Raw genomic sequence first — 21,287 nt, 5'->3', positions numbered from 1 at the left:
ATAGATGATTCAAGTGTTGAGTTTCTTATAGATATTTAATTCTGTAAGACCTAACTTCACAGTAATCGTAGCAAAACACTAACATGATAAGCGATTGTCACGCTTCTGATGAGCAGCTATTCCTTGGTGGTTATCAACATATTTTATTTGCGTTACCAAAATAACGTAATCTCACTTTTTCAAATTTCTATGTGAAAAACCACCAGGTATGTTTGATTGTGCAAATAATTTTTCCCCTAATAGACCCATTTTTTAGTGGAGAGTCTAGGTAATACATTAATGGGTTAGGGTTAACTAGTATTACCCCCACTAGATGAGCCAATTAGGATTTTTCCTAGATGGCCAATTAGGGTCTCCTTCCTAACACACATCAACTTGGATTGACTGTTAAATTTCAAGTCAAACAATTGGAAATGACACAAATGCCTTTATTGTTTTCAAAAAAAAAATGTTCAATTTTAATTAGGTGGGGCAATTGTGTTATTTTCAGCCATTTGACTTAAAATTAACAGTCAAACTAAGTTGACCGTGTGTTGGGAGGAGACCCTAATTGGCCATCTAGTAGGGGAAATCTAATTGGCTCATTTAGTGGGAGGTAATACTAGTTAACCCTACATTAATTTTTCAATGTACTGTTGATATATATCGATATATTGGGCCCTGTGGGGACTGGTAAAATAAGTTGAGCTACTCAGCTCGTTTTGGCTCAGCTCGTTTTGGCTCACTCATCCACGACTCATGTTGGAGCATGAGCAGAAGAGCCAAGCCTGAACCCAATATAGACTACAGAATACTTGCAAGGCATGAACATACTGAGGCTCGGCGTACTGGGCTACTGGCTGGACTAAAAAACCAGTCTAGAAAAATTTATGTGGTGCACATATTTTGTAATTCTGAGGTTGAGAATAAGTGCAACCAAATAACTGATTTGTTCGTTCAAGAACTCTGGACAGTAAGACTTGGGACTCAGAGAGTAAAACAAGCCTTCCATGGCCTTGAATCTTTCCGTTTCTTCTTCAGTTCACCCAAAACTTTCTTCTCCTAGTCTCTTAAGTCCTAAACATAACCATGCACATATTCTCTATTCACCTTATTCAAGCCACCAGTTTTTTTCTTACGCATGCAAAGCAGCTGCACAATCTGAAGGACTAGGTGGAGAAGTAACAAAGGAAGAATCATCTAATCTCACAGGTATATAAACTTATACTCTTGTTTTCATTTGTTTGATGTTATACTATATATGGTTCTAGTGCTCAAAGAATGCATCACTCGGCGAATTTGTAAAACTTTTATTATCTGAATTTCATATCTAGCTGGAACTGGAACAGTGAGCTGGGAATTATTGTTGTTCTATTACTTTCCAGTGGTATGTTGTGTAAGCAAACTAAATTTCTCTATGTGGAATAGGGTATATCTCATCAGCGCGCACACAGTTGGATCTCTTGAACAGCTGACTTCCACCAGCTCTTCTACTGATGGTATGCTACTTATTTTTCGTGTTAAACAAACCATTTACTACAGGAATTAGGCATGTTTTGAAAATGAAGTCCACTATTTTTATTACTATCAGGTTATACCAGTGAAGGAGAGTATCCTAGGCCTACAATACGTGATCAGCTTTCGCAATTGGTTGGGGACAGGGATGGTGAGGATTTTAGCATTCCACTGGGAAAAAATCTAAAAAAGTTAGCAGCAATTTCTTAACAACATCTCAGAAGAGAAACATCAAACGACAAGATTACTTGCACACTGTTTCTAAGAGGAATGATGCAGTTTTTTATGCTACAATTGCAGCCTTTGTAATACTTCCACCAATTCTAATATTAGGCGTGGCTGTGATAACTGGTGATGTGCAACTTTTACCTTGAGTTTAATAAACTTACCTTATCAGAAATCCAATTATTAACATTCGCTGTTTTTACGTTCATAGTAACTTCCTTTATGCATTTATCATATATATGTTTTTGTAGTTTAGTTCTACACATGACTGAATTTGATAAGGCTTCCACAATCTAATACAAAATAAACCAAATTTAATTGATAGCAAAATGAAACAAGGTACTGCACTCATTTATTGTTTTCATAAATTAAAGTGATAAAACCATGTAATAAAAAATTACACACGTGATAGTGGTTAGCGTTTATACAAACAGGATTAGTGGTGAACTGCAAAATATGATGCTGATACAGGTGCTTACAAAACCTCACCCAAATCATAGTACTATGGAAATCTAAATCTTTCGTTCTCTACTGCCAATGCTTGAGTTGGTCTTCTTTGTTCTAAATCTTTCTGATTCTCACCATGAAGGCTTACTGACTCAGGTTTAACTGGTTCACTTCCTAAAATCACTCCTTGCTTCTTCAAGTAATCCCATTTGTCCTGGAATAGGTAGAGAAAGACAATTAAACAGATCTCAGCAGTGAAGAGTGTGCTCCAGAGCTTCACACTTTTATATGTTCTTCTATGGTAGGCTTGTAGGCCAGTGTAAACATTCATGATACCAAGTATGGTTATTGCAGTTCCACTCAACCAATGTGCGAAGAACCACATACTTCTCTGTTTAGATCCTCTGCAAATAAAATGCAAACAAAAATGTTTGTTGGAGAAGTCTTTAAATCTTCACATATACACAGAGATTGACAAAGCAGTGAAGAAATGGCGATTCACATTGCCGAGGAATGAGAGGATGGCCTAGCACAGTCATGCAAGGCTCATGATTTTTTTAACTGATGCTCAAATTTTTTGTCAGTTCTAAGGTGGTATATATACTTTGCAGAGTAATCAAATCTAGCTCGACATTGTCGTGCATTGATTGTTAGTTCAAAATACTGGGATCGAATGGGGCTCTTAAGGGATAATCAAATGATTCTAATTAGCTAAGAATAAGCTAAGTGTTTTTTAAGGCATAGGTTCTTTAAACTCGAGGAAATCAGAATACATGTATACCTTCTAGGCCTTAAAAAACCAATCAATGCTTGCACCCATATGATGCCATATAGCCCCACTCCAATCCTTTGATGATTGTTGTTGAAGGCATTCTCAAAGTTTTTGATAGACATAACTGCTCCAGCTGTAGCAAGTAGAACTGAGAGCATCTGTTCCATAGATTAAAAATTCATCAGTATATGGATATTGAACAATATTAATACAAAATTAAATAGTTAACCATACTTAGGCATCTGCTTATATATTGCAACAATCCCTTCTTAAAAACGAAATCACCCTACGCGCTTCCTAAGCAAACGAGTCTTAAATACGTGCTATTTCATTAGCTACTATTTCCTTTTAGGGTAACCTAGTCAAGTAGCTACTAGCTATATTACCCCTCATTTGTATATTTCTGGAGAGGTGGCTGCCACTCTGCCACCCATCATTGTGAGTTCTTTGTGGTAGCTCCCCTCATTCCTAAACAAAGTAGTGTTAGTTCATTATAATTCTCAACTCCCAGCCTCTTAGCCTCTAAAAGCTAACCAATAAAATTAGGAAGGATTTTTCATCATTTATCATTATAATACCCCGGCCAACAGTTTTCATTCTAATGATTCTTTCTCATGGGGGTAGGGTAAAAATTCCTACATGAGTGAAATTGGGCCATCGTGTCGAATATGAGTACGATGAGTTGGTTGTGTAGGTTTTATGGACAAGTACTAGAATCATTAGCCTTTTCTTTTCCCTCATCTTTCTTATGCCAAGCTAATCATATGGAAAACAAATGAAACTAGAATCGACGCCCCGCATTTTTTCTTACTATCCCAACTATTTTCACAATAACCCCAACCACCAACTTGGTAGAGGACAACTTGCTTTTAATTAATGAATTAATTATTAACTAACTAGGGGCGAAATAAAACCATGAAACGTTAACTTCAATTTTTCAATGTCATGATTAAAGTGGTTATTAAATACAATTATCTAAGTTCAATCCTTGAATGATCACCTTTTGTGACTTTGAAGGAACATTATGGAGGGTAAAGATTTTGCTCTGCAGAACTTTAATCACTATATTTTAAGACGTAAAAGGGGATACTATTGAGATTAATCATAAAAAAAACTGTCTCAGACTGGTTTACACTCATAAGTCATGAATACTAGTTTTGGCATGTCAGCCCACAAAGGCGTAGTGAAAATCTGTAAGACTACTGTGTCCATTTTATATTTTTAAAAGTGAACTAAGACCTCGATTATGGAAAGGAGAAAAAGAAACTAGCTGACCTGTATTATAACATGGAAATAGAAGAGAATCTTAAGCCTTCTTCCACACTGTTCTCTACTGGACATTTTAATTACAAGTATTCCAATTGGCATTAGGAATCCCATTGAAGCCCAAAGAAGAAATCCATGTAGTGTTACTTCAAATGTAAGTTGGGGACTCAGCTGCAAAATATGATTAAACAGATGCAGTTATAATAATTAATTCCTTTACAATTCAAAACAACATATGATAAAAAGGGGAACAAAAGTAAGAAACAACCTACCAGTCTTACCATTATATTACTGGTGCAAAAGTGTTTTATAGAGTAAAAAGTGGCTTGATACTTCTTCTTGCTATTCTACTGAGGTGTTGGATTACTGCTTCTGCATGTAACTTATGGTGGAAGCAATCCCTCACTCAAGTGAACTTTTAAAATCACATATGCTGTACTGTGACATTTGGTAAATGGTGATAAGATTTTCCCTCAAGTCTTTGATAACCCTCCATAAAACTGGAAGGCATTTTAGAAGCTACAACTAGTATAATGCTTTGATTTTTTCATCAGAAAAGTTATTGGTGAAGAAATATAATGCTATCATTTTCTTAAATATCTCTGAGACTTGACTTTGATCTTCGCAAACTTGAGCCTTCATCAATACACTCTGGCTATGGCCTATTAGAACTACACTATTTAAGCATTCCAAACGTAAGCTTGCCAATTTGCATCTTTCCGATGCTATAGATGAATGTGTTACTGATTGAAGGTATGAAAGAGGATGAATTCTAGATGTTCAAAAAGTTGAAAAGGTTAGAACAAACAAAATTAGAAAAAGAATATGGCATACCTTGTGAATGCTGTGTCTGTTCTTCCTGTGATCAATGCTTTCTGACTTTGTGGCTTCATTAGAAGAAGAATGTACCGAAGGAAGAAAACCAGAAAAATAGAATATGCAAAACAACAAAGAGTACCAGCTTCCTAAAAGCTCGCATTTTCTTTCAAATTTCAGTATGGAATGATAAACTCATAAGAATACTTAGTTCATCATGAAAAGATGACGAGCATCAGAGCATGGACTTGAATATCTTATAACTATGACAATCTAGACGAAGAGCGCGCATAGAATTGAGTATCCTATAACTCCATGCCTTGGTTGTTTCTATATAACATTTGATGATAACAAATATATAATGATAGTCATAGACCTATTTGACAATTTCATTCTAGAAAGCAAACAAAGAAATTTGTTTTAAGCTGGACATGACAAGACCTTTTGATTGCTCTAACTCTTGATGAGTTGGTGCTTAATTCCTCTCAAGTTTAAACTTAAAGGAAGACAACAAAAATTTCAAAGAATATTCAGATAATAAAGTTGGCTAGATAACAACGGTGGGTCTTGAAAAAATTATGCAAAGTGTTCTTGGTAGGCTGTCTAGAATATCAAAAAGAAGAAGTAGGGCACTGCATGGATTTTCCACCATGTGCTTTATTTTTATCTCAGAATCACAAACTTTCGTGCTTGGTGACAGGAGAATGTGGACTTACAGAGCAGAGTAAAAAGGTCAGACATCAATTGAAGGTGAAGTTGAAAAGGGTGTATTTAAAGACTATAATTGTGCATGGTGGAAGCAGTATGAGTATTTGCAATTTTGCAGTGAACTTTATCCTCTGCACTTCCACTACAAGACTGTATGATCATCCTTGTATTCAAATATTTTGCCAGTTTGAATATATGCTGTAATCTTTGGTGGACAGTGACATATGTATATGTCATTGTTTATTAGTGTATGCTTTTGTACATAGACTGTAATCCAACTATCCAAGTATTATTTGAATTCATCAAAAAAGTTGGGATAATAAACAGAGCTTATGTGCTAACTGATCAACATAAAGTTAATAGATCAGAAACATGTGTGGTTCAGCATTGTGCCCAAGCGACAGTCATCATCTTTCACTTCATTCAAAATTAGGATTAGTTGAACTATTTCCCTCCACGTACTGCTGACATGTAAATTCAGATCCTTGGTGCAAAATATGGAAATTCAATTTACTACAGTTTTCCCACAGGCTCTTATATGCATCAGGGATGCCCATTAGCTACATTACGCTGTATTACAATATGCGCTAGTTCTATGCATATATTAGGGGCTACTGTATTATACAAAGAGTACAGAATACCGGTTAATTAAAAAATTTGCTATACATCTATAGACCGTTATTAATTAATCATGTTTCCTCAATTAGTAACTAGTAAAGCTAAAATCTATTTGATCATTCTTGATTAAAAATAATCCCCTATCATTACTACAGACTGAACCACACTGTAACAACAAACATAATGAATGCTTCTACAATGCCAAGGCAACACAATACTTCTTATAGACAGATACAAGAAGAAAAGTCGAAATTAAAATAGATCGAATAGACAAAAGATTGGCATGGGACCAAGAAGACAATGTAATCCATGAAAGGTTAGGTTGTTAAAAGTGTACTTACGTGATCGAACAAAGCTAATGTGGTCCATCCATAATATGGAACACTACTTTAAAATATTTTGTTTTTTAAAATTCTGTTATGTGCATAACTCTGTTCCATTTAATCATGTGGGACTTGTTACGTTAGGCAACGGGGTTTCCTGGCTTTCAACACTCGGTCAGGATTTCACACCTGGGGTGCTAGAACCTGCCCACACACTGGAGGCTTGGTACGCATAAGATTTCTTGTGAGTATCATTCTATTCCTAACTACTCCTCTTGGGTACGTGGTACTATTGTTACTGGCATACCATATACCTAAGTCTTTACTCTGTGGCCCTATAGCATCTTCATCCACTCCAGTTGTTTAAAAATGTGAATAAGTGACATAACCCATATGAAGCAAGGCTCAAAATACCAGTTATCAGAGAAGAACTGAAGATCGATAGTGGCTAATATATACAAATATACGATAAGTCCATAGTGATTCCAGAAAAAAAAAATGTTTTTAGGTGCTATTTTTCAGAAACATACTTTCCAAACAATTTTTTTTTTGAGTTCGTCTACCCCGAGGATATCCTCATAGGGACGAGATCCGAGACCGTTGGATGTGTGATCCAATGGTCCGAAAATCAAAAACAAACTCACATTCTTTCTTTTCATTTTTGTTTTTGATTTTCAGACCGTTGGATCACACATCCAACGGTCTCGGAACCCTCATCCCTATGAGGATATTCTCGTGGTAGCCTAGGCCTTTTTTTTATCTATGAAACACACCCTGAAAAAAGAACCGAAAAGGAACTTTGTTACTTTCAACTTTGGACCGTATAACATTCACTAACAAATCAGCCTATATAGTAACGAAAAATCAGTAGATTAACGAAGTTGTTGACATGTCACATTTGGTGGAACATGTAATCATGAACATGAATGAATGAATCTACGTCTTTAAATTGACTGAGTCTCATCAGAAGAAAGAAAACAAATTAAAATCATTGGTAGGGTCTTATCTATTTCTTTAGCCTAAAGATGTTTAACAAAGTAAACTCAGTGCTGATCTTGTTTTTCCTTTGTTAGGTTATAGAGGTGATCCCTTGAAGTTATGGGCCTGAATCCACAGGGCGACTGGAGGTTCAGGATATATGGGATATTGAGAAAAGCTTAGCTCAAGAGTTTAAAAGAGTGGTCTTTCAAATCAAGGAATGGATAGGGCTTTGTATGTTGGGTTGTAGTTCAGTTCTAAGCACATATAGGGTTATGTTGGACTTGTTCTTTAGAATTGGTCTGTATTGAGTTGGAACTTTGGGAAAACTTAAGAGACACAATACCTAAGAACATGGTGGCAGTTCAGTACTTCAGTATACAATGAACTTGGCCTGGCCAACGACCTAGCTACAGTGCCTACAAGGACCGTAATTTTTCGTAGGGGTTTAAGGCCTAGATATGGAGATACACAATTTCTTTTCTCGCTTTCAGAGAACCCCTACCAGCTTATCGATATTGGTAACGAATAGAGAATGCCTAACTAGAAGTCTAGAAACATATATGCAATTGTAAAGAAACATAGCAATAACAAAGTACAGAAGGGGTACTATTTATTACGTTAAATCATCCGTACATATGTCTTAAAACACATATACTCTACTGTTAAAACACATAAGTAGCTATAGTTTCTCTGTAAATGCTGAACAAGTTTTGACAGTGTAAATGATGAAAGGACAAACATCTGATCCTTCCGAAAGATATAGAAGCCTATGGTGTGTTTGATTGGTGAGAACTGGGAAGACATCTTTTAGGAGATATATATATGCAATGTAACTTAACAAATATAAAACATATTTATAACTAGCTAGAAAGTCTTGTTTTAAGCAAATGGTGGATTGTGAACTAAGAAATGGTTCTGATACCAAAACTTGCTCCTTCTACTATACCCCCTTCCCCCTGGCATCGCAGTTAAAAGCAAGAAATATTAAACATATATATTACCAATAGAAGATTAAATATTTAAAAGAAGAATAGTACCATATATCCGACACACGCGTCGAGAACAAATTCTATAGGGCACAAACCATTAACCATGCACCTAGTTTATTTCCCATGACGGATTAATCCGGCTTTCCTAATTCAGAACGCATTACTTCAGTACAGTCACCGAAGCATTGGCGGAAGCCTTTGGAACTGATAGGAGGAGATCCGTAGAACAAGCTCCTTCTTCAGAACAATCACCATGAAGCTTAATAATTAGCTTCTCCAGCTTACAAGCATTTTTTATAATGAACTCCACAAATGCTAATTCAAGGACGTTTCCTTTGAAGCCCCTAACTTTTAACCTCCTAAGGTGACAGGATACACTGTCAGGTATCTCTTCTCGCTCCCAGAACTCAGCATCTGGATAAGGAAAGCAAATTTGGGAAGACTCAGCGACCAACAACCCATCATCTTCCTAGAGTAAAAATAAAATAAAATACAATCAGAACTTATGCACAACTGCACAAGGCAGGGTTTCATTTAGAGTAAATAAACAGAAAATATATGTGAAATCCCATAGCTAATTAGGGAGGGACATAATTAGGGACATGATCACAACGAGTTAGTATTACGATTATAAATCATAGAAGAGTTTTTGAGGAGTTACCTCAATTAAAATATCTTGTAGTTGGAGGCAAATTCTTAAAATGAATGAGATTACATTTGCTTGCCTCACTTCTTTCAGGTTCAAAGTGACTGAAAGTCTCACTAAATTCTCAAATTGATTTCCACTGAAATTTTGTTGTTTCAGTTGAATGGATGAGTTCTGTAAGGCAGATAACTATGTCAGCAACTGATCGACCAGGCAATAATTTTGATCAGAATGGTTTATGAAATGAATAATTAATACGTAAAACTAATAGAAGGGACGCTTACCATATATTCGGTAGAACATTCAACAATCTCTGTGCCTTTTAAACAGTATGCACCAGATTGATCTTTATAATGTGCAAAGTGGAGAAGGTTAGGAGCATATAGCGTTATGCCATCAAGACTATGTATACTACGTAACACCAGCGTGGAAAGACTCCCACACGTAATATCTATCTGCTCTACCTCCAAGGGCCCAAGCTCCAAGAATTTAAGATTATTTTGATTTATCTCAATCTTCATTAAGTAATAACACCAACTTAAAATCAATTTCTCCAACGAAACACAGTATGAAATGATATCACGAAGAGTCTCATCACTTAGTATAATATGTGTGAGATTTAGACTAGTAAGATTTGAAGCACATTTGAAAGGAGAGGCATCAAAAATCGTGCAGAAGTTCATCTCTAACTCGTTGAGTGTTCTACAGCTAAAGATCCCACTTGGGAAACTAGGTTCTTCATCTGTTGGGTAATCGATACAACAAAGCATCAACTTCCTCAGATTTCTTCTTTTTAGCTGTTCGATCCATCTCTAAATCACCAGAGTCTAGAGTTTGCTTGTAGTATGAGATTGAACAAGTGCCAACATTCCCTACATGAGAAGATAGGATAGAATATATAACACTAACAACATTTTGGATTACAATCTCCAGGTTACCTTCATAGTTACCTAGGTGCACGCTCATTAAGTTGAGACCATTAATCAGCATGAGTGATTCAATATCGAAGTTCAGGCATGTAATATATTTCCACAGGGGCCTCCACTTCCGCGACAAGATGCTTGTTCTTGCTCCCTCCATAAGGGGGAGAAATCCTATAATGACACATAATAGTGCTTCTGGAAGATTACTGATTATATCACAACCATCATATTCCTGATGTTTCATTGCTGCCCAAGTCTCAAAAAGAACCTAGATAAGACTAAGCAAAGAACAGCAGTGTGCCTTTGTAGGAGATGAAGTGATTTTCTTTACCTTAAATAACAAACCAACCTACTAATGTACAGATAGAGCAAGAAAATCGCACTAATTGCATTTTCTGTACAAAATCTTTTTGTCATTTAATTTGGAAAAGTTTTAAATGAGGGAAAGCAACATATTTAGATAATAGACACCTTTTTAAAAATGATTCTGTAGATGGCAGAATTTAAGAATGGCCTATATATGTTTCTTGTTTGGATTTGGATCAATTTACTTTACAGGTTTCTTTTAAACATTCTCTTTGGATCTGTTCTATAATATGTCACACATGAAGGTTCAAAAACAAACACTTGTAAGTAGTGTGTGAAAGGTACTTAGAAGAAAAGTGCAAAAGCGTTTTGAACATATTATATTGTGGCTTTGGTATGATTTTACATTGAATGCACAATGATAGTACAACACCAGACCACAAGGTTGTACAACTAAATTCTCTCCTCCTCTGTTATTACTTATTAGTCAATTTATATGCATTTTTAAACTTATTCTAGTCATTATGGATTTACTAAAGAAATCATATTCCAGACTTTACCAACACCAAAAAAATTCCCTGTATTTTGAAAATTGGACTTTCAAATCTTTTGAGATTCATCCTACATTTTTGGTATGTGGAACACAACCTGCTAGGAATGGAGAAGCTACATCAGGTTTTCTTATAGTAATACAAGTGTCATGATGCTTTTAATAAATGCTGTGAACAGAACTTATTAGGATACTTCTGTTGCTAGTTGAATTTGGTAATTCTCTTGCAAATGTGAAGCTTAAAAATTGAGAGGTTAAAAGATGGAACAAGGATGAATTGAAGCAGTGAAGTGAAGAAAGTCCTGTGGAGAATGCATAATGGAGTGTGATGGATTACTTATGGCTTGACCCTAGCTTGGACACAAATCCTCGTCATCATAGCTGCCACTTGTAAAATTGTTAGGATGGTGGAGTACGTAAGAGGTTTTACGTGACATTTATAATTCTAGCTCTTACTTACTCTCTATATGAGAGGAAAACGATTGTTGTCGATAATAAAGGTGCATAATTGTTATTCATGGAATTGAAGGAACTTTACTTTGCATTGTTCGCAAACAACAAAGATATTACTGCAATTGTACTGTATGGGAGACGTGAAGATGTTCTTCGATGGAACAGAGTATATATCAACTTGTTGATTTTCAATAAAGCTCGGTCGTTACTTTGACATGAAATGAGCGTATTGGAACTCTTCACAAGGATAACAGCAGCTTTAGAAATTTTGAATATATTAGGAGAATCCATAAGTAGATAGATAAAGCTGCCTGAATTATCTTGGAAGAGCACAAATAGGCCACCACAAGAAGTCCAAAGAGAAATTTGAGCAGCTGATACTACTCAAGAGGTAGAAACATGCTCAACTATATCATATCAGTATATGAATGTCAGTATAACGATTACATAACCCTATGTACTCAGTTTCATATTTTAATATATAATTGTAAATAATTATAGAAGTAATACTGCGCGCCGCCGCAGAACACATATATAGCAAATGTATTCAAATTATTGTTAAGATTGCTCTCTTTCTAAAATGTATCTTGCAAAATTATTAAACCCTAGCTAAGGTCAATAATTCCATGGACAACATTCATCAAGCGCGAACATGCTTAAAACCAATTGTTTCGAGGTTGTTTGTAAATCCAATACATTGTTTTAAACTAAATTTCTTCAGACTCATGTCTCAGCCACAGGACCAGGTTTTAGTTCTATGGAAACATGCATAGAAGTCTTTGGAAGCAAGCGTAAAAGAGTTGCAGAAGATTCTTCTATTTCAGAACAGTGCCATTCAATTGTTATCTTTTCCATGGAAGTACCAGCTATTAAGACATACTTTGTGAACGCCATTTCAAGTTCACTTCCTTTAAACCCTCTGATATCCAGCCTCCTCAAGTGATGTGACACAGAATCGGAAATGTCCTGTCTCCCAAAACATTGAATCTTCATATGGAAAAGACTGATGGGATGGCCGAGATAGCAACACATCATTTTCCTAGGATAGAAAAAACAAGAAATGGAGAAAGGATTATGACATTGATCTAGCTAGGGTCTTAACAGCATGAAAAAATTGTGCCCAATAACCCAAGAGAGGGGGGACAATGAAAGGAACACTCAAGTTTTGCATAATCTATAGCTAGACTGTTCTTTTCTGAATGCCAAGCCATACTCGAGGGAGTAGAGAAAGCAGTTGCACTAGGGTGGAGGAATATACGGGTGGAATCAGATTCCCAAGCTGCTGTGCAAGCACTTCAGAGCAACACGATGAGTTGGAGATTCAAGAGTGCATGGAGGAAGCTTCTTACACAAACAGACTGGCTTAATCTCACCTCCACTTGGCGAGAATCGAACTTTGGGGTGGATTCATGCACTAACAGAGGCTGTTCAATGGGAAAAGGCGTCAAGGCATGGTGGACACACAGGCCTGATTTCTTATCAAAGTTAGAAGACTCAAATTGTACCTACTATAGGTTCATTTAGTGGCAGAGCCATGGATTAAGACCATAGGCATTCCTAATGTACCTTTTCTGCTTTCTCTGTTACTTTTGTTTTACTTGTATTTCCCTTTTTCAATTTATCCTTTAGCAAAAAAAAAAAAAACTGTTCTTTTCTGTGCTCTTCAGTCAATATGTAATTGGTTGGGCAGATCGACAAAAACAACAATGACAAGTTCTTAAACCCCACCCCACCCCACCCCTTTTCAACTTAACAAACTAAATATCCTAAGAAGTGGCAGATGAAGTACTGAAATTTTAGGTAGTAATAGCAGCAGCACAAGTAGAAGAAATAGTTAACTTTTCACAAAGTACACAGCTACAGAAACAACCTGAGCGGCAACAGGACTAAGAAAGGCTAGCTGCTAAGAATTGAATTACCTGGATGTACAATTTTTGCAGTTATTGGCATATTCTGAAGATGAAAGAAACCATATGTGCCTGCCGCATGTCCTTTAGATTCAAGAAGATGGAAATAATGCGAACATTTGCAAAAGATTTTGTCTGTACCAAGGAGCTTTGAATTTCATTACAAAGGTTCTGTGTAAAAGGATAAAGATTAAACCATTGATGTTAACCAATGGGCAAACTAATAATGATTAATTTTCAAAATTAATTCCATCAGACATACAAGAACACAATGCAAATCGCGAAAGTGAAGCTGCTTACCAGCTGGTATGAACCAATGCATTGCTCAAGTATCCCTGCGCCCTCCATGTGAATATGCGTACGTACAATTTTATTCCGACACATGAAATGAAGAAGATTTTAGTATAATTCCATTGGAACAGGATATACTTCTGATGATTAACGTTGCTAGACTTTCAGAGTGAAAATCAACCACAGTCAACTTATTCATCACGCAAAGATCCAAGAATTTGATATTATCATAAATGATCTTAACATTCTTCAATAATAACAAACTTGACATTACTTAGAGTAAGAGAAATGAGGTTGGAACAACCACTGAAAGGCAAAGCATTTTCCAACTTGATGAACGTTGTTAGAACTAGTTCAAGGAACGATGTACATTTGAAGAAGCCACAAGGAAAAGTATATTTTCTTGGCAGACGATCATAACAAAATAGTTCCAACTTCTCGATACGTCTCATTTTAAGTTCTTCAATCCATATCTCAAACTGGCCAGATACTATATGTTGCCTATAATATGTAAGTAGGCAAGAACTTATATTAACGGTGTGAGATTATAGGACTTACCCGAATAGACACACCATATTTTCAAAAAGGTTAACAAAACTAGCATCATCATCTATGTTTTCGGCTATATTCATATTCTGAATCGATGTATGGTCGAATGTTAGTGTTGGGGTCGACTTCCATAGGATACTCCATTGTCTTGACAGAATGCATGTCCTAACTACCTCGAGTATAGGAAGGAAGCCCAAGATATATATAACCGAGAAGAAAATCAGGAAGGTCATTAATCCCGCCATAGCATTTGAATTTCTTGTGTTCCATTTTTCTCAGCAAAACAAGTAGAGAATTATGCCAATATAGAGAGAAATGGTACAGCTCAGATTATGATTTAAGTATTTAACAACAGTGCTAATAAGGAAAACTTATATGCTTTGCCACAGAATTGATTGATCATTCCACTAAAGTCCATGGGATTTGTTGGGTTGGTATTGGCCTATTAAAGCTAAATCCAACCCAATGATATCCTTACTACAAATGCTGCTATAAAATGTAGGCAGACATAAATACAGTAATCATTTAATCAACCTTTTTTCAGAAGTGGAAGGAATCTTATAGGTTTATAGCCAAAAAGGTTAAAGCATCAAATTTGTCACAATTGCCAAACGAAACAAAAAAAGAGCCAACAAAAGACCAAAATATACTAAGATACACCAAATCTGGTCAATCTTCAAAATTTGAGTAACTAAAATAATGTTTATTTGTTTATTTATTTTTTTAAATTAGGTGGAAATTTGATTGATAACGAGTATTACAAATAATTAGGACAAACATACAACAAACTGTGCCGCAAATCCTTTCTGAATAGCAAATCCTATCATTTTAAAGACAAACTCGTTAGAACCTACTGTCATAATGTTGTTGTCCATGACTTTTTGAAGTCTCTTGAGGAGCTCAATAGACTATTGTTCCAAAAACCCAAAAGTGTTGAAACGGAACGGAATAAAACAATGTTGGTTAGTCCTACAATAATTTCCTCGTGCTTCTCCATCTTCCATGCTCTCTCAACTGTTTCTCCCACCTCAAAGTCACTATTCATCAACCGTACCAATGGAGAGACTCTAATTACATCAACACATGTATGTTTTCCCTCATTCCAACTATAAATCAAGACATCCGCAAGCCGGGTGTCAATCTACCCTCATTTGGATCAGTGAGAAAGTTAACAGAGTCTCTTTCTTCACTTGTACCCAGCTCTCTAAAATCCATCACACAAAATATCTCCAATATGATCATGTTGGTATTTAAAACCGAGAAAATATCTACAATGTGCTACATAATTTTTTATTTATTTATTTTTTCATAAGTGGAATTTTTTATTAATAATGATAACGAGTTTTACAAATAATTAAGACAAACGTACAAGCAACAAGTTGCACCGCAATTTATTTATTTATTATTATTATTATTTTTTTACCATAATAATATACATTACAGTAGAACCTCGATAATTTAATACCATTGGACCATACAAAATCTATTAATTAAGTGGGGTTTTAATTAATCGGTAAATTAATAGTTATTAATTTATCCAGATATTTATGAATGTTCAAAGTTTACTCTATAAATATTTTCTATGGTGTTAATATACATTTCATTATACTTTAAGAACTTGTTCTCTTATGTTTTAATGTTTTAGGAAATAGCTATGTATCAAAGTGATCTTACATGATCATTGTCATTTAAGATCCAGCTTGACTTAAATTTCACCACAAGAGACTTATATTTTAAAAAGGCATAATATTTCATCTCATTTGTATATATTTTTTATATCAATTTATGTAATAAATATAATGGGTTTCACTAAACTCCACGGAAATTGTTTTAAAATCTATTATCTTATAAATTTATCAAAATTATTAATTTAGTCCACTGGCTCAAATTGGGACAGGCAAATTTTATTATTTAAATGCGATAACGATAATTAATTTATCGCGTATTAAATTATCGGAGTTCTATTGTATATGAGTTTTTTTTTTTTTTTTTTTTTTTTTTTTTTTTAAAAACTTTCCATTCCATTAACCAAGAGCAAAAAGTTCATACGACATGATCGACATCATAGAACCCAAGTTTCACCGCCAGGAACTTGGTCGTTACATACTATCGACAGATTAGACGACCCCGATGCTTGCCATAAGATGGGCATGTTTGATCGACTCTCTAGGACAAAAGACAATTTTACGTAAACCTAAACTAGTTTTGAGATGATGTATCTCTTGCAAAATTCCAACGAAGACCAAGAAACATCTGGCGATACTCCATTCAACTCTTGGACGATGCTCTTATTATCGAACGGACAACCACTTTGTTAACACTTAGCCGACGGGCTTGTTCCAATCCGGTTTTATTTGCTTGCGACTCGCCTCTTCGGTGATCCCATCTGCGACGGGCTTGTTTCCTCGCATAGCAAATATCAAAATTTCATCTATTCATTGTATAGCCCACACCAGCTTGCAAAGAGATGGGGTCAAAACTGCCATCACAAGCAAGCATAAAAAGCTCAGAAACATGCCCTTCTGGAATCAAATACTTCAAAACTATAGGAGGAGTGTTTGGAATAATACTCATACGTGCTTGCTCAAGCATCTGAATATGAGAAATGCCCTTATAATGAGGATCAAAAACCATAGAATTTCTATCTAACCAAATCATGTATGCGATAGATGCTAGAATAGATAAATTATGAATAATGCTATCTTTTGAGTTACCATTGGAGATAACTTTTCTAACTACATCAGAGACAGAAAAGTTTGGAGGCCAAATTTGGAAACGCATGGCAAGGGGGGAAGCGAACCAAATCTTATCAAGATTGGGGCAGCTAAAAATAGCATGCTCTAAACTCTCACACACCGACTGACAACGAGGGCAGATGGAAACAGAACGTACATGCTTTTCAAATAACAACTTCCTAGTAGGCAAAATACCATTAAGCAACTTCCACATGAAGAGCTTAATACGATGAGGAGTTTTAGTGTTCCAAACATGACTCCACATAGATTTAACAGATACCATAGACCTGGTAAGACTACAATTCTGAGATTGACTCAGAAACCAATTGTAAATAGATTTGACAGTGAATACCCCATTTTTTTCTAACGGCCAAAAAATTTTATGTTCTAAATCCAAAGGAAATAACTTAGTTTGTAAAATCTCATCCACAATAGCTTTAGTGAAAATCGTATCTAACAAACTAGTATTCCAAGAATGAGAAACATTATCAATCACCTCAGAAACATATCTAACAGAGGTCAGAGGGTTGGGTTGAGGTCCAAAAGGCTTCTTAAAATGAAGAGAAGGGATCCAGTTATCATCCCAAATGCTAATATTATTACCATCAGTTATTCTCCAACAATGAAGGTGAGAGATATCATTTCTTACCTTGATAATGTTCTTCCACCACTTAGAAGCAGAACTACTCTTTTTCGCATACAAGAAATGAACATGACAAAAATATTTAGCCTTAATAAGCTTGGCCCAGAACAACTCAGGCTCTGTCAAGAGCTTCCAACATAACTTAGCTATAAGAGCTTTATTTTGAAACCAGGAATGCTTGAATCCGACACCAGCCAAGCTTTTCTTACGACAACAGGCAGCCCAATTTAACAGATCTAGCTTATGACTACCATGTTCATTATGCCCCCACCAGAAATTAGCATTTATCATGTCTAAAGAATGGCAAAAAGCCTTAGGAAACAAAGTGGTTTGCATAGAATAAATAGAGAGAGCAGATACTACACTTTTAATGAGAGTACTACCATAGACAAAAACTTGTTATTCCAGTTGTTGATTTGAGAGAGCACATTTTTCATAATGCGGGAGGTACTAATATGCATGATTAGGTTTCACCGGGTTAAAGTCTATACCTAAATAAGAATTACTAGTATTAGCTAAAGGTATTTTGAAAATCTTAGAGATAATTTTTTTATGTTTATGATGCAAGTTATGACTAAAAATCAAGGAAGATTTACTAAAATTGACAGATTGACCAGACATAGCACAATATTGGGTTAAACTAGTTAAAAATTGATGTGCTTCTGCAATATTAGCACGCATGAAAATAAAACAATCATCAGCGAACATAAGGTGAGTAAATGTGCATCGTCCGATCAAGAAATATGAATACCATGAATATGCTTCGAAGTTAACAGAGAGGAAATCTTCCTAGATAAAAACTCAGAACATGAAATGAAGATGAAAAGGGATAAAGGATACCCTTGTCTAAAACCTCTAGACGCAGTAAATTTACCAAAAGAGGAACCATTAAGGTTGATGGAGAAGGAAGTAGAGGTTAAACAAGTTGTAATCCAACTAATCCATTTTCGACAAAACTTATATTGCTCCAGCATCTTCAAAATGAAAGCCCACTCAAGTTGATCAAACGCTTTATGCATATCTAATTTTAGGGCCATACAACCATGAATACTTTTTTTCTTTTTTAGCTTGTGAAGAATCTCATGAAGGATGATAGTATTATCTAAAATCTGCCTCTGCTTAACAAAAGCAGACTGCATAGGAGAAATTAGCTTTCCTAGAAAGGGCTTAAGCCTGTTAGCTAGAATTTTAGAGATGATTCTATAAACAATATTACATAGACTAATAGGTCGATAGGAACTGACTTTACTAGGATGAGGTATCTTAGGGATGAGAGTAATATTTGTGTGGTTAAAAGATTGTAACAAATTATTATTAGTGAAAAAATCATGTATAACATGTAGTAAATCATTTTTAAGCAAATCCCAGTTATCTTGATAGAATAATGGAGTAAATCCATCGGGGCGGAGCCTTTACCCGGTCCATAGCAAAGAGAGCAAAGATGTATCTCGGATAATGAGATAGATTGCGTTAGCAAGTCATTATCTTGATCTGTAATCATACTTTCTATATGGGGAATATGGTCAGGGATGGATGGAGTAGAGGAGGCAAAAAGCTTTTTATAATAGTTAACAATATGAACACCAATGTCTTGCCTGTTATTCAACCAAATATCGTTTTCATTTTTTAACAAAAGGATTTTATTTTGATTTCTCCTACCATTGGCTACATTATGAAAAAATTTTGTGTTATTATCACCCAAAGAGAGCTTTAAAAACCTGGATTTCTCACACCAGTAGGTTTCCTGTTTAAGGTTAATCGCACTGATCTTGTGTTTGATCTCATTTTCTAGAGCAATTGTATTATATGAAGGATTAGATAACTGAATTTGACTTATAATTTGTAAAAGATGTTGTATTTCGAAATGACTTTTGTTGAAGTGAGATTTATTCCATTTTAGCAGTCCACTCTTAACATAATTCAGGTTAGTAAGGAAAGTAGAGGCCTGAGTTATAGGAGACCGGTTTTGTTGAACAATTTCTTTGTAGGAAGGATCCTGTGTCCAGGCACTTTGAAAATAAAAAGATTTTCATGTTTTAGCGTGCTTTGGATATGAGTCAAAAAGAATCATACTATGATCAGAGTGAATGATTGGAAAGGTGAAAAGAGTAGCATTTGGAAAAGATTGAAAAGCAAGTTCATTTAAAAAGGCTTTATCCAGCCGCTCTTTTATTAAACTGAGGAGGTTTTGATTGTTAGACCAAGTGTGAGTGACTCCAGAAAAACCAATGTCCTGGATGTTGGCATCATACACTAAGTTTGCAAACTCATTGGAAGATTTTGAATGGTGATAAGGTCTGCCAAATTTTTCCCATGGCTGTAAAAGTTCATTAAAGTCCCCTATCAAAAGCCAAGCATCCGTCATAAAACATTGTTGATGTCGAAGGTGTTGCCAGAAAACAAATCGTTCTTTTGGTTTTGGTGGAGCATAGATGAAAGAGACAAAGAAAATTGAAGGATTTTGAGGAAAGGATATTTCTGCATGAATAATGTTTTGGGAGGCAAAATTAATTTTCAAAATAATGTTAGAGTTCCACATAAGCCAAATGCCGCCACTGAGGCCTACTACAGGAAGAATAAACTTATGAGAAAAAGGTAATGCATGAGTACGGGTCTTACTATCGGGTTCATTCGCTTTAGTTTCCATTATATAACATATATCAAATTTATGAAGTTGGAATTGCTGTTGGATATACTGAACTGTAGAGCTCTTTTTACTGCCTCTACAATTCCAAGATGCTATCTTTAAGTGAGAGAAGGAGTTATGGTCAACTATTTTGTGGCTAAGAAATATCACATGGGCCAAACTTGATTTTCAATTAACCAACTAGATCCATCCCATAACACATGAATAAAATAGGTTGGGCCACCGGCCAATCGATAAGGGGTTATGATAGAAATAGAAATATGACCGTTGGAAAAAAAACATGGAAACCACAAAAATAACGTCTATTATTTCTTCATGGCGTTTTTCTAGAACTTTATATTTGAGGGGAATCAAAAATTTTGAGCTTTTTCTACAAGTGGAGAACAACTAAAAGCAGATTCTATAATCTCAAAATGCTATCTTTCTCTTTCTCACACACACTGACACACATGCAAAGAATAGAAGGAAGAGAAGTGGTGGTGGGTGAAAGGACAATCTAAAATCTCTTATAAAAACATGTAAACAAACTCAAAATCGTTAGAATATTTATAAGTTTTAGATTAGACTAATTTTTTGTAGATATGATCTCCTAACTATTTTTGATATTGTGACAAATAATAAAAAAATATCAAAATTTTCTAACTTTGCCAAATGTAGTCAATAAATTAAAAAATTTGGCTAATTGTGAAATAAATTAAAATTTTTGGCTAATTGTGAACTGTTTCTTTTTCACAATTTTGTATACTATACTAGTATTATACATGCTCTATGAGCGTGTACTTATACGTGTGAACGTGTCAACCAAATTCTATCAAAAACCGAAATATTAAGTATCGTATAAATTTATATATATTAGATTAAATTTAATATATTTATACAACATAAAACTTTGTACGTAATAGCATATTACATTATTATTATTACTTCATTTTGGCTCCCGAAAAAAGGTATTATATAAATTTTTAAACATTAAATAAAATGATAGTTAACAAAAAATA

General features: G+C 35.1%; 3 protein-coding genes across 5 annotated transcripts; 1 reads left to right on the top strand and 2 right to left on the bottom strand.

Annotated features, from left to right (window-relative positions):
- The first annotated feature begins 868 nt into the window (after nucleotides 1-868).
- Nucleotides 869-1,894, top strand: LOC147478632 (myosin-G heavy chain-like protein). Its single transcript, XM_086586276.1, is given in 5 exon segments — nucleotides 869-1,191; nucleotides 1,408-1,437; nucleotides 1,440-1,478; nucleotides 1,571-1,693; nucleotides 1,696-1,894. Coding segments are annotated over 5 exon segments (567 nt in total). The 5' UTR covers nucleotides 869-989; the 3' UTR covers nucleotides 1,869-1,894.
- Nucleotides 1,895-2,049: 155 nt separating this feature from the next.
- Nucleotides 2,050-5,798, bottom strand: LOC147478631 (cytochrome b561 domain-containing protein At2g30890-like). 3 transcript variants are annotated; one of them, XM_086584292.1, is made up of 4 exons: nucleotides 5,039-5,798; nucleotides 4,214-4,375; nucleotides 2,948-3,096; nucleotides 2,050-2,570 (listed from the first exon to the last, which is right to left on the bottom strand). In XM_086584292.1, exons 2-4 carry the CDS (start codon nucleotides 4,316-4,318, stop codon nucleotides 2,222-2,224), a joined length of 603 nt encoding a protein of 200 aa, XP_086440418.1. In that variant the 5' UTR covers nucleotides 4,319-4,375; nucleotides 5,039-5,798; the 3' UTR covers nucleotides 2,050-2,221. The 3 variants fall into 3 exon arrangements, with proteins under 3 accessions (XP_086440418.1, XP_086440421.1, XP_086440420.1); XM_086584295.1 differs by lacking the exons at nucleotides 4,214-4,375; nucleotides 5,039-5,798 and adding an exon at nucleotides 3,325-3,600; XM_086584294.1 differs by lacking the exons at nucleotides 4,214-4,375; nucleotides 5,039-5,798 and adding an exon at nucleotides 3,173-3,599.
- A 2,902-nt stretch (nucleotides 5,799-8,700) lies between these two features.
- Nucleotides 8,701-9,968, bottom strand: LOC147478630 (F-box/LRR protein). Its single transcript, XM_086586275.1, has 3 exons — nucleotides 9,570-9,968; nucleotides 9,301-9,459; nucleotides 8,701-9,108 (listed from the first exon to the last, which is right to left on the bottom strand). The coding sequence occupies exons 1-3, from the start codon at nucleotides 9,966-9,968 to the stop codon at nucleotides 8,800-8,802; spliced, it is 867 nt and encodes a 288-aa protein (XP_086442401.1). The 3' UTR covers nucleotides 8,701-8,799.
- Between the last annotated feature and the right edge of the window lie 11,319 nt (nucleotides 9,969-21,287).

Source organism: Coptis chinensis, chromosome 9 (assembly GCF_015680905.1).
Source record: "Coptis chinensis isolate HL-2020 chromosome 9, ASM1568090v1, whole genome shotgun sequence".
NCBI lineage: Eukaryota > Viridiplantae > Streptophyta > Magnoliopsida > Ranunculales > Ranunculaceae > Coptis > Coptis chinensis.
The sequence above is the reverse complement of the archived record's forward strand: the minus strand, read 5'-3'. Positions and strand labels throughout refer to the sequence as shown.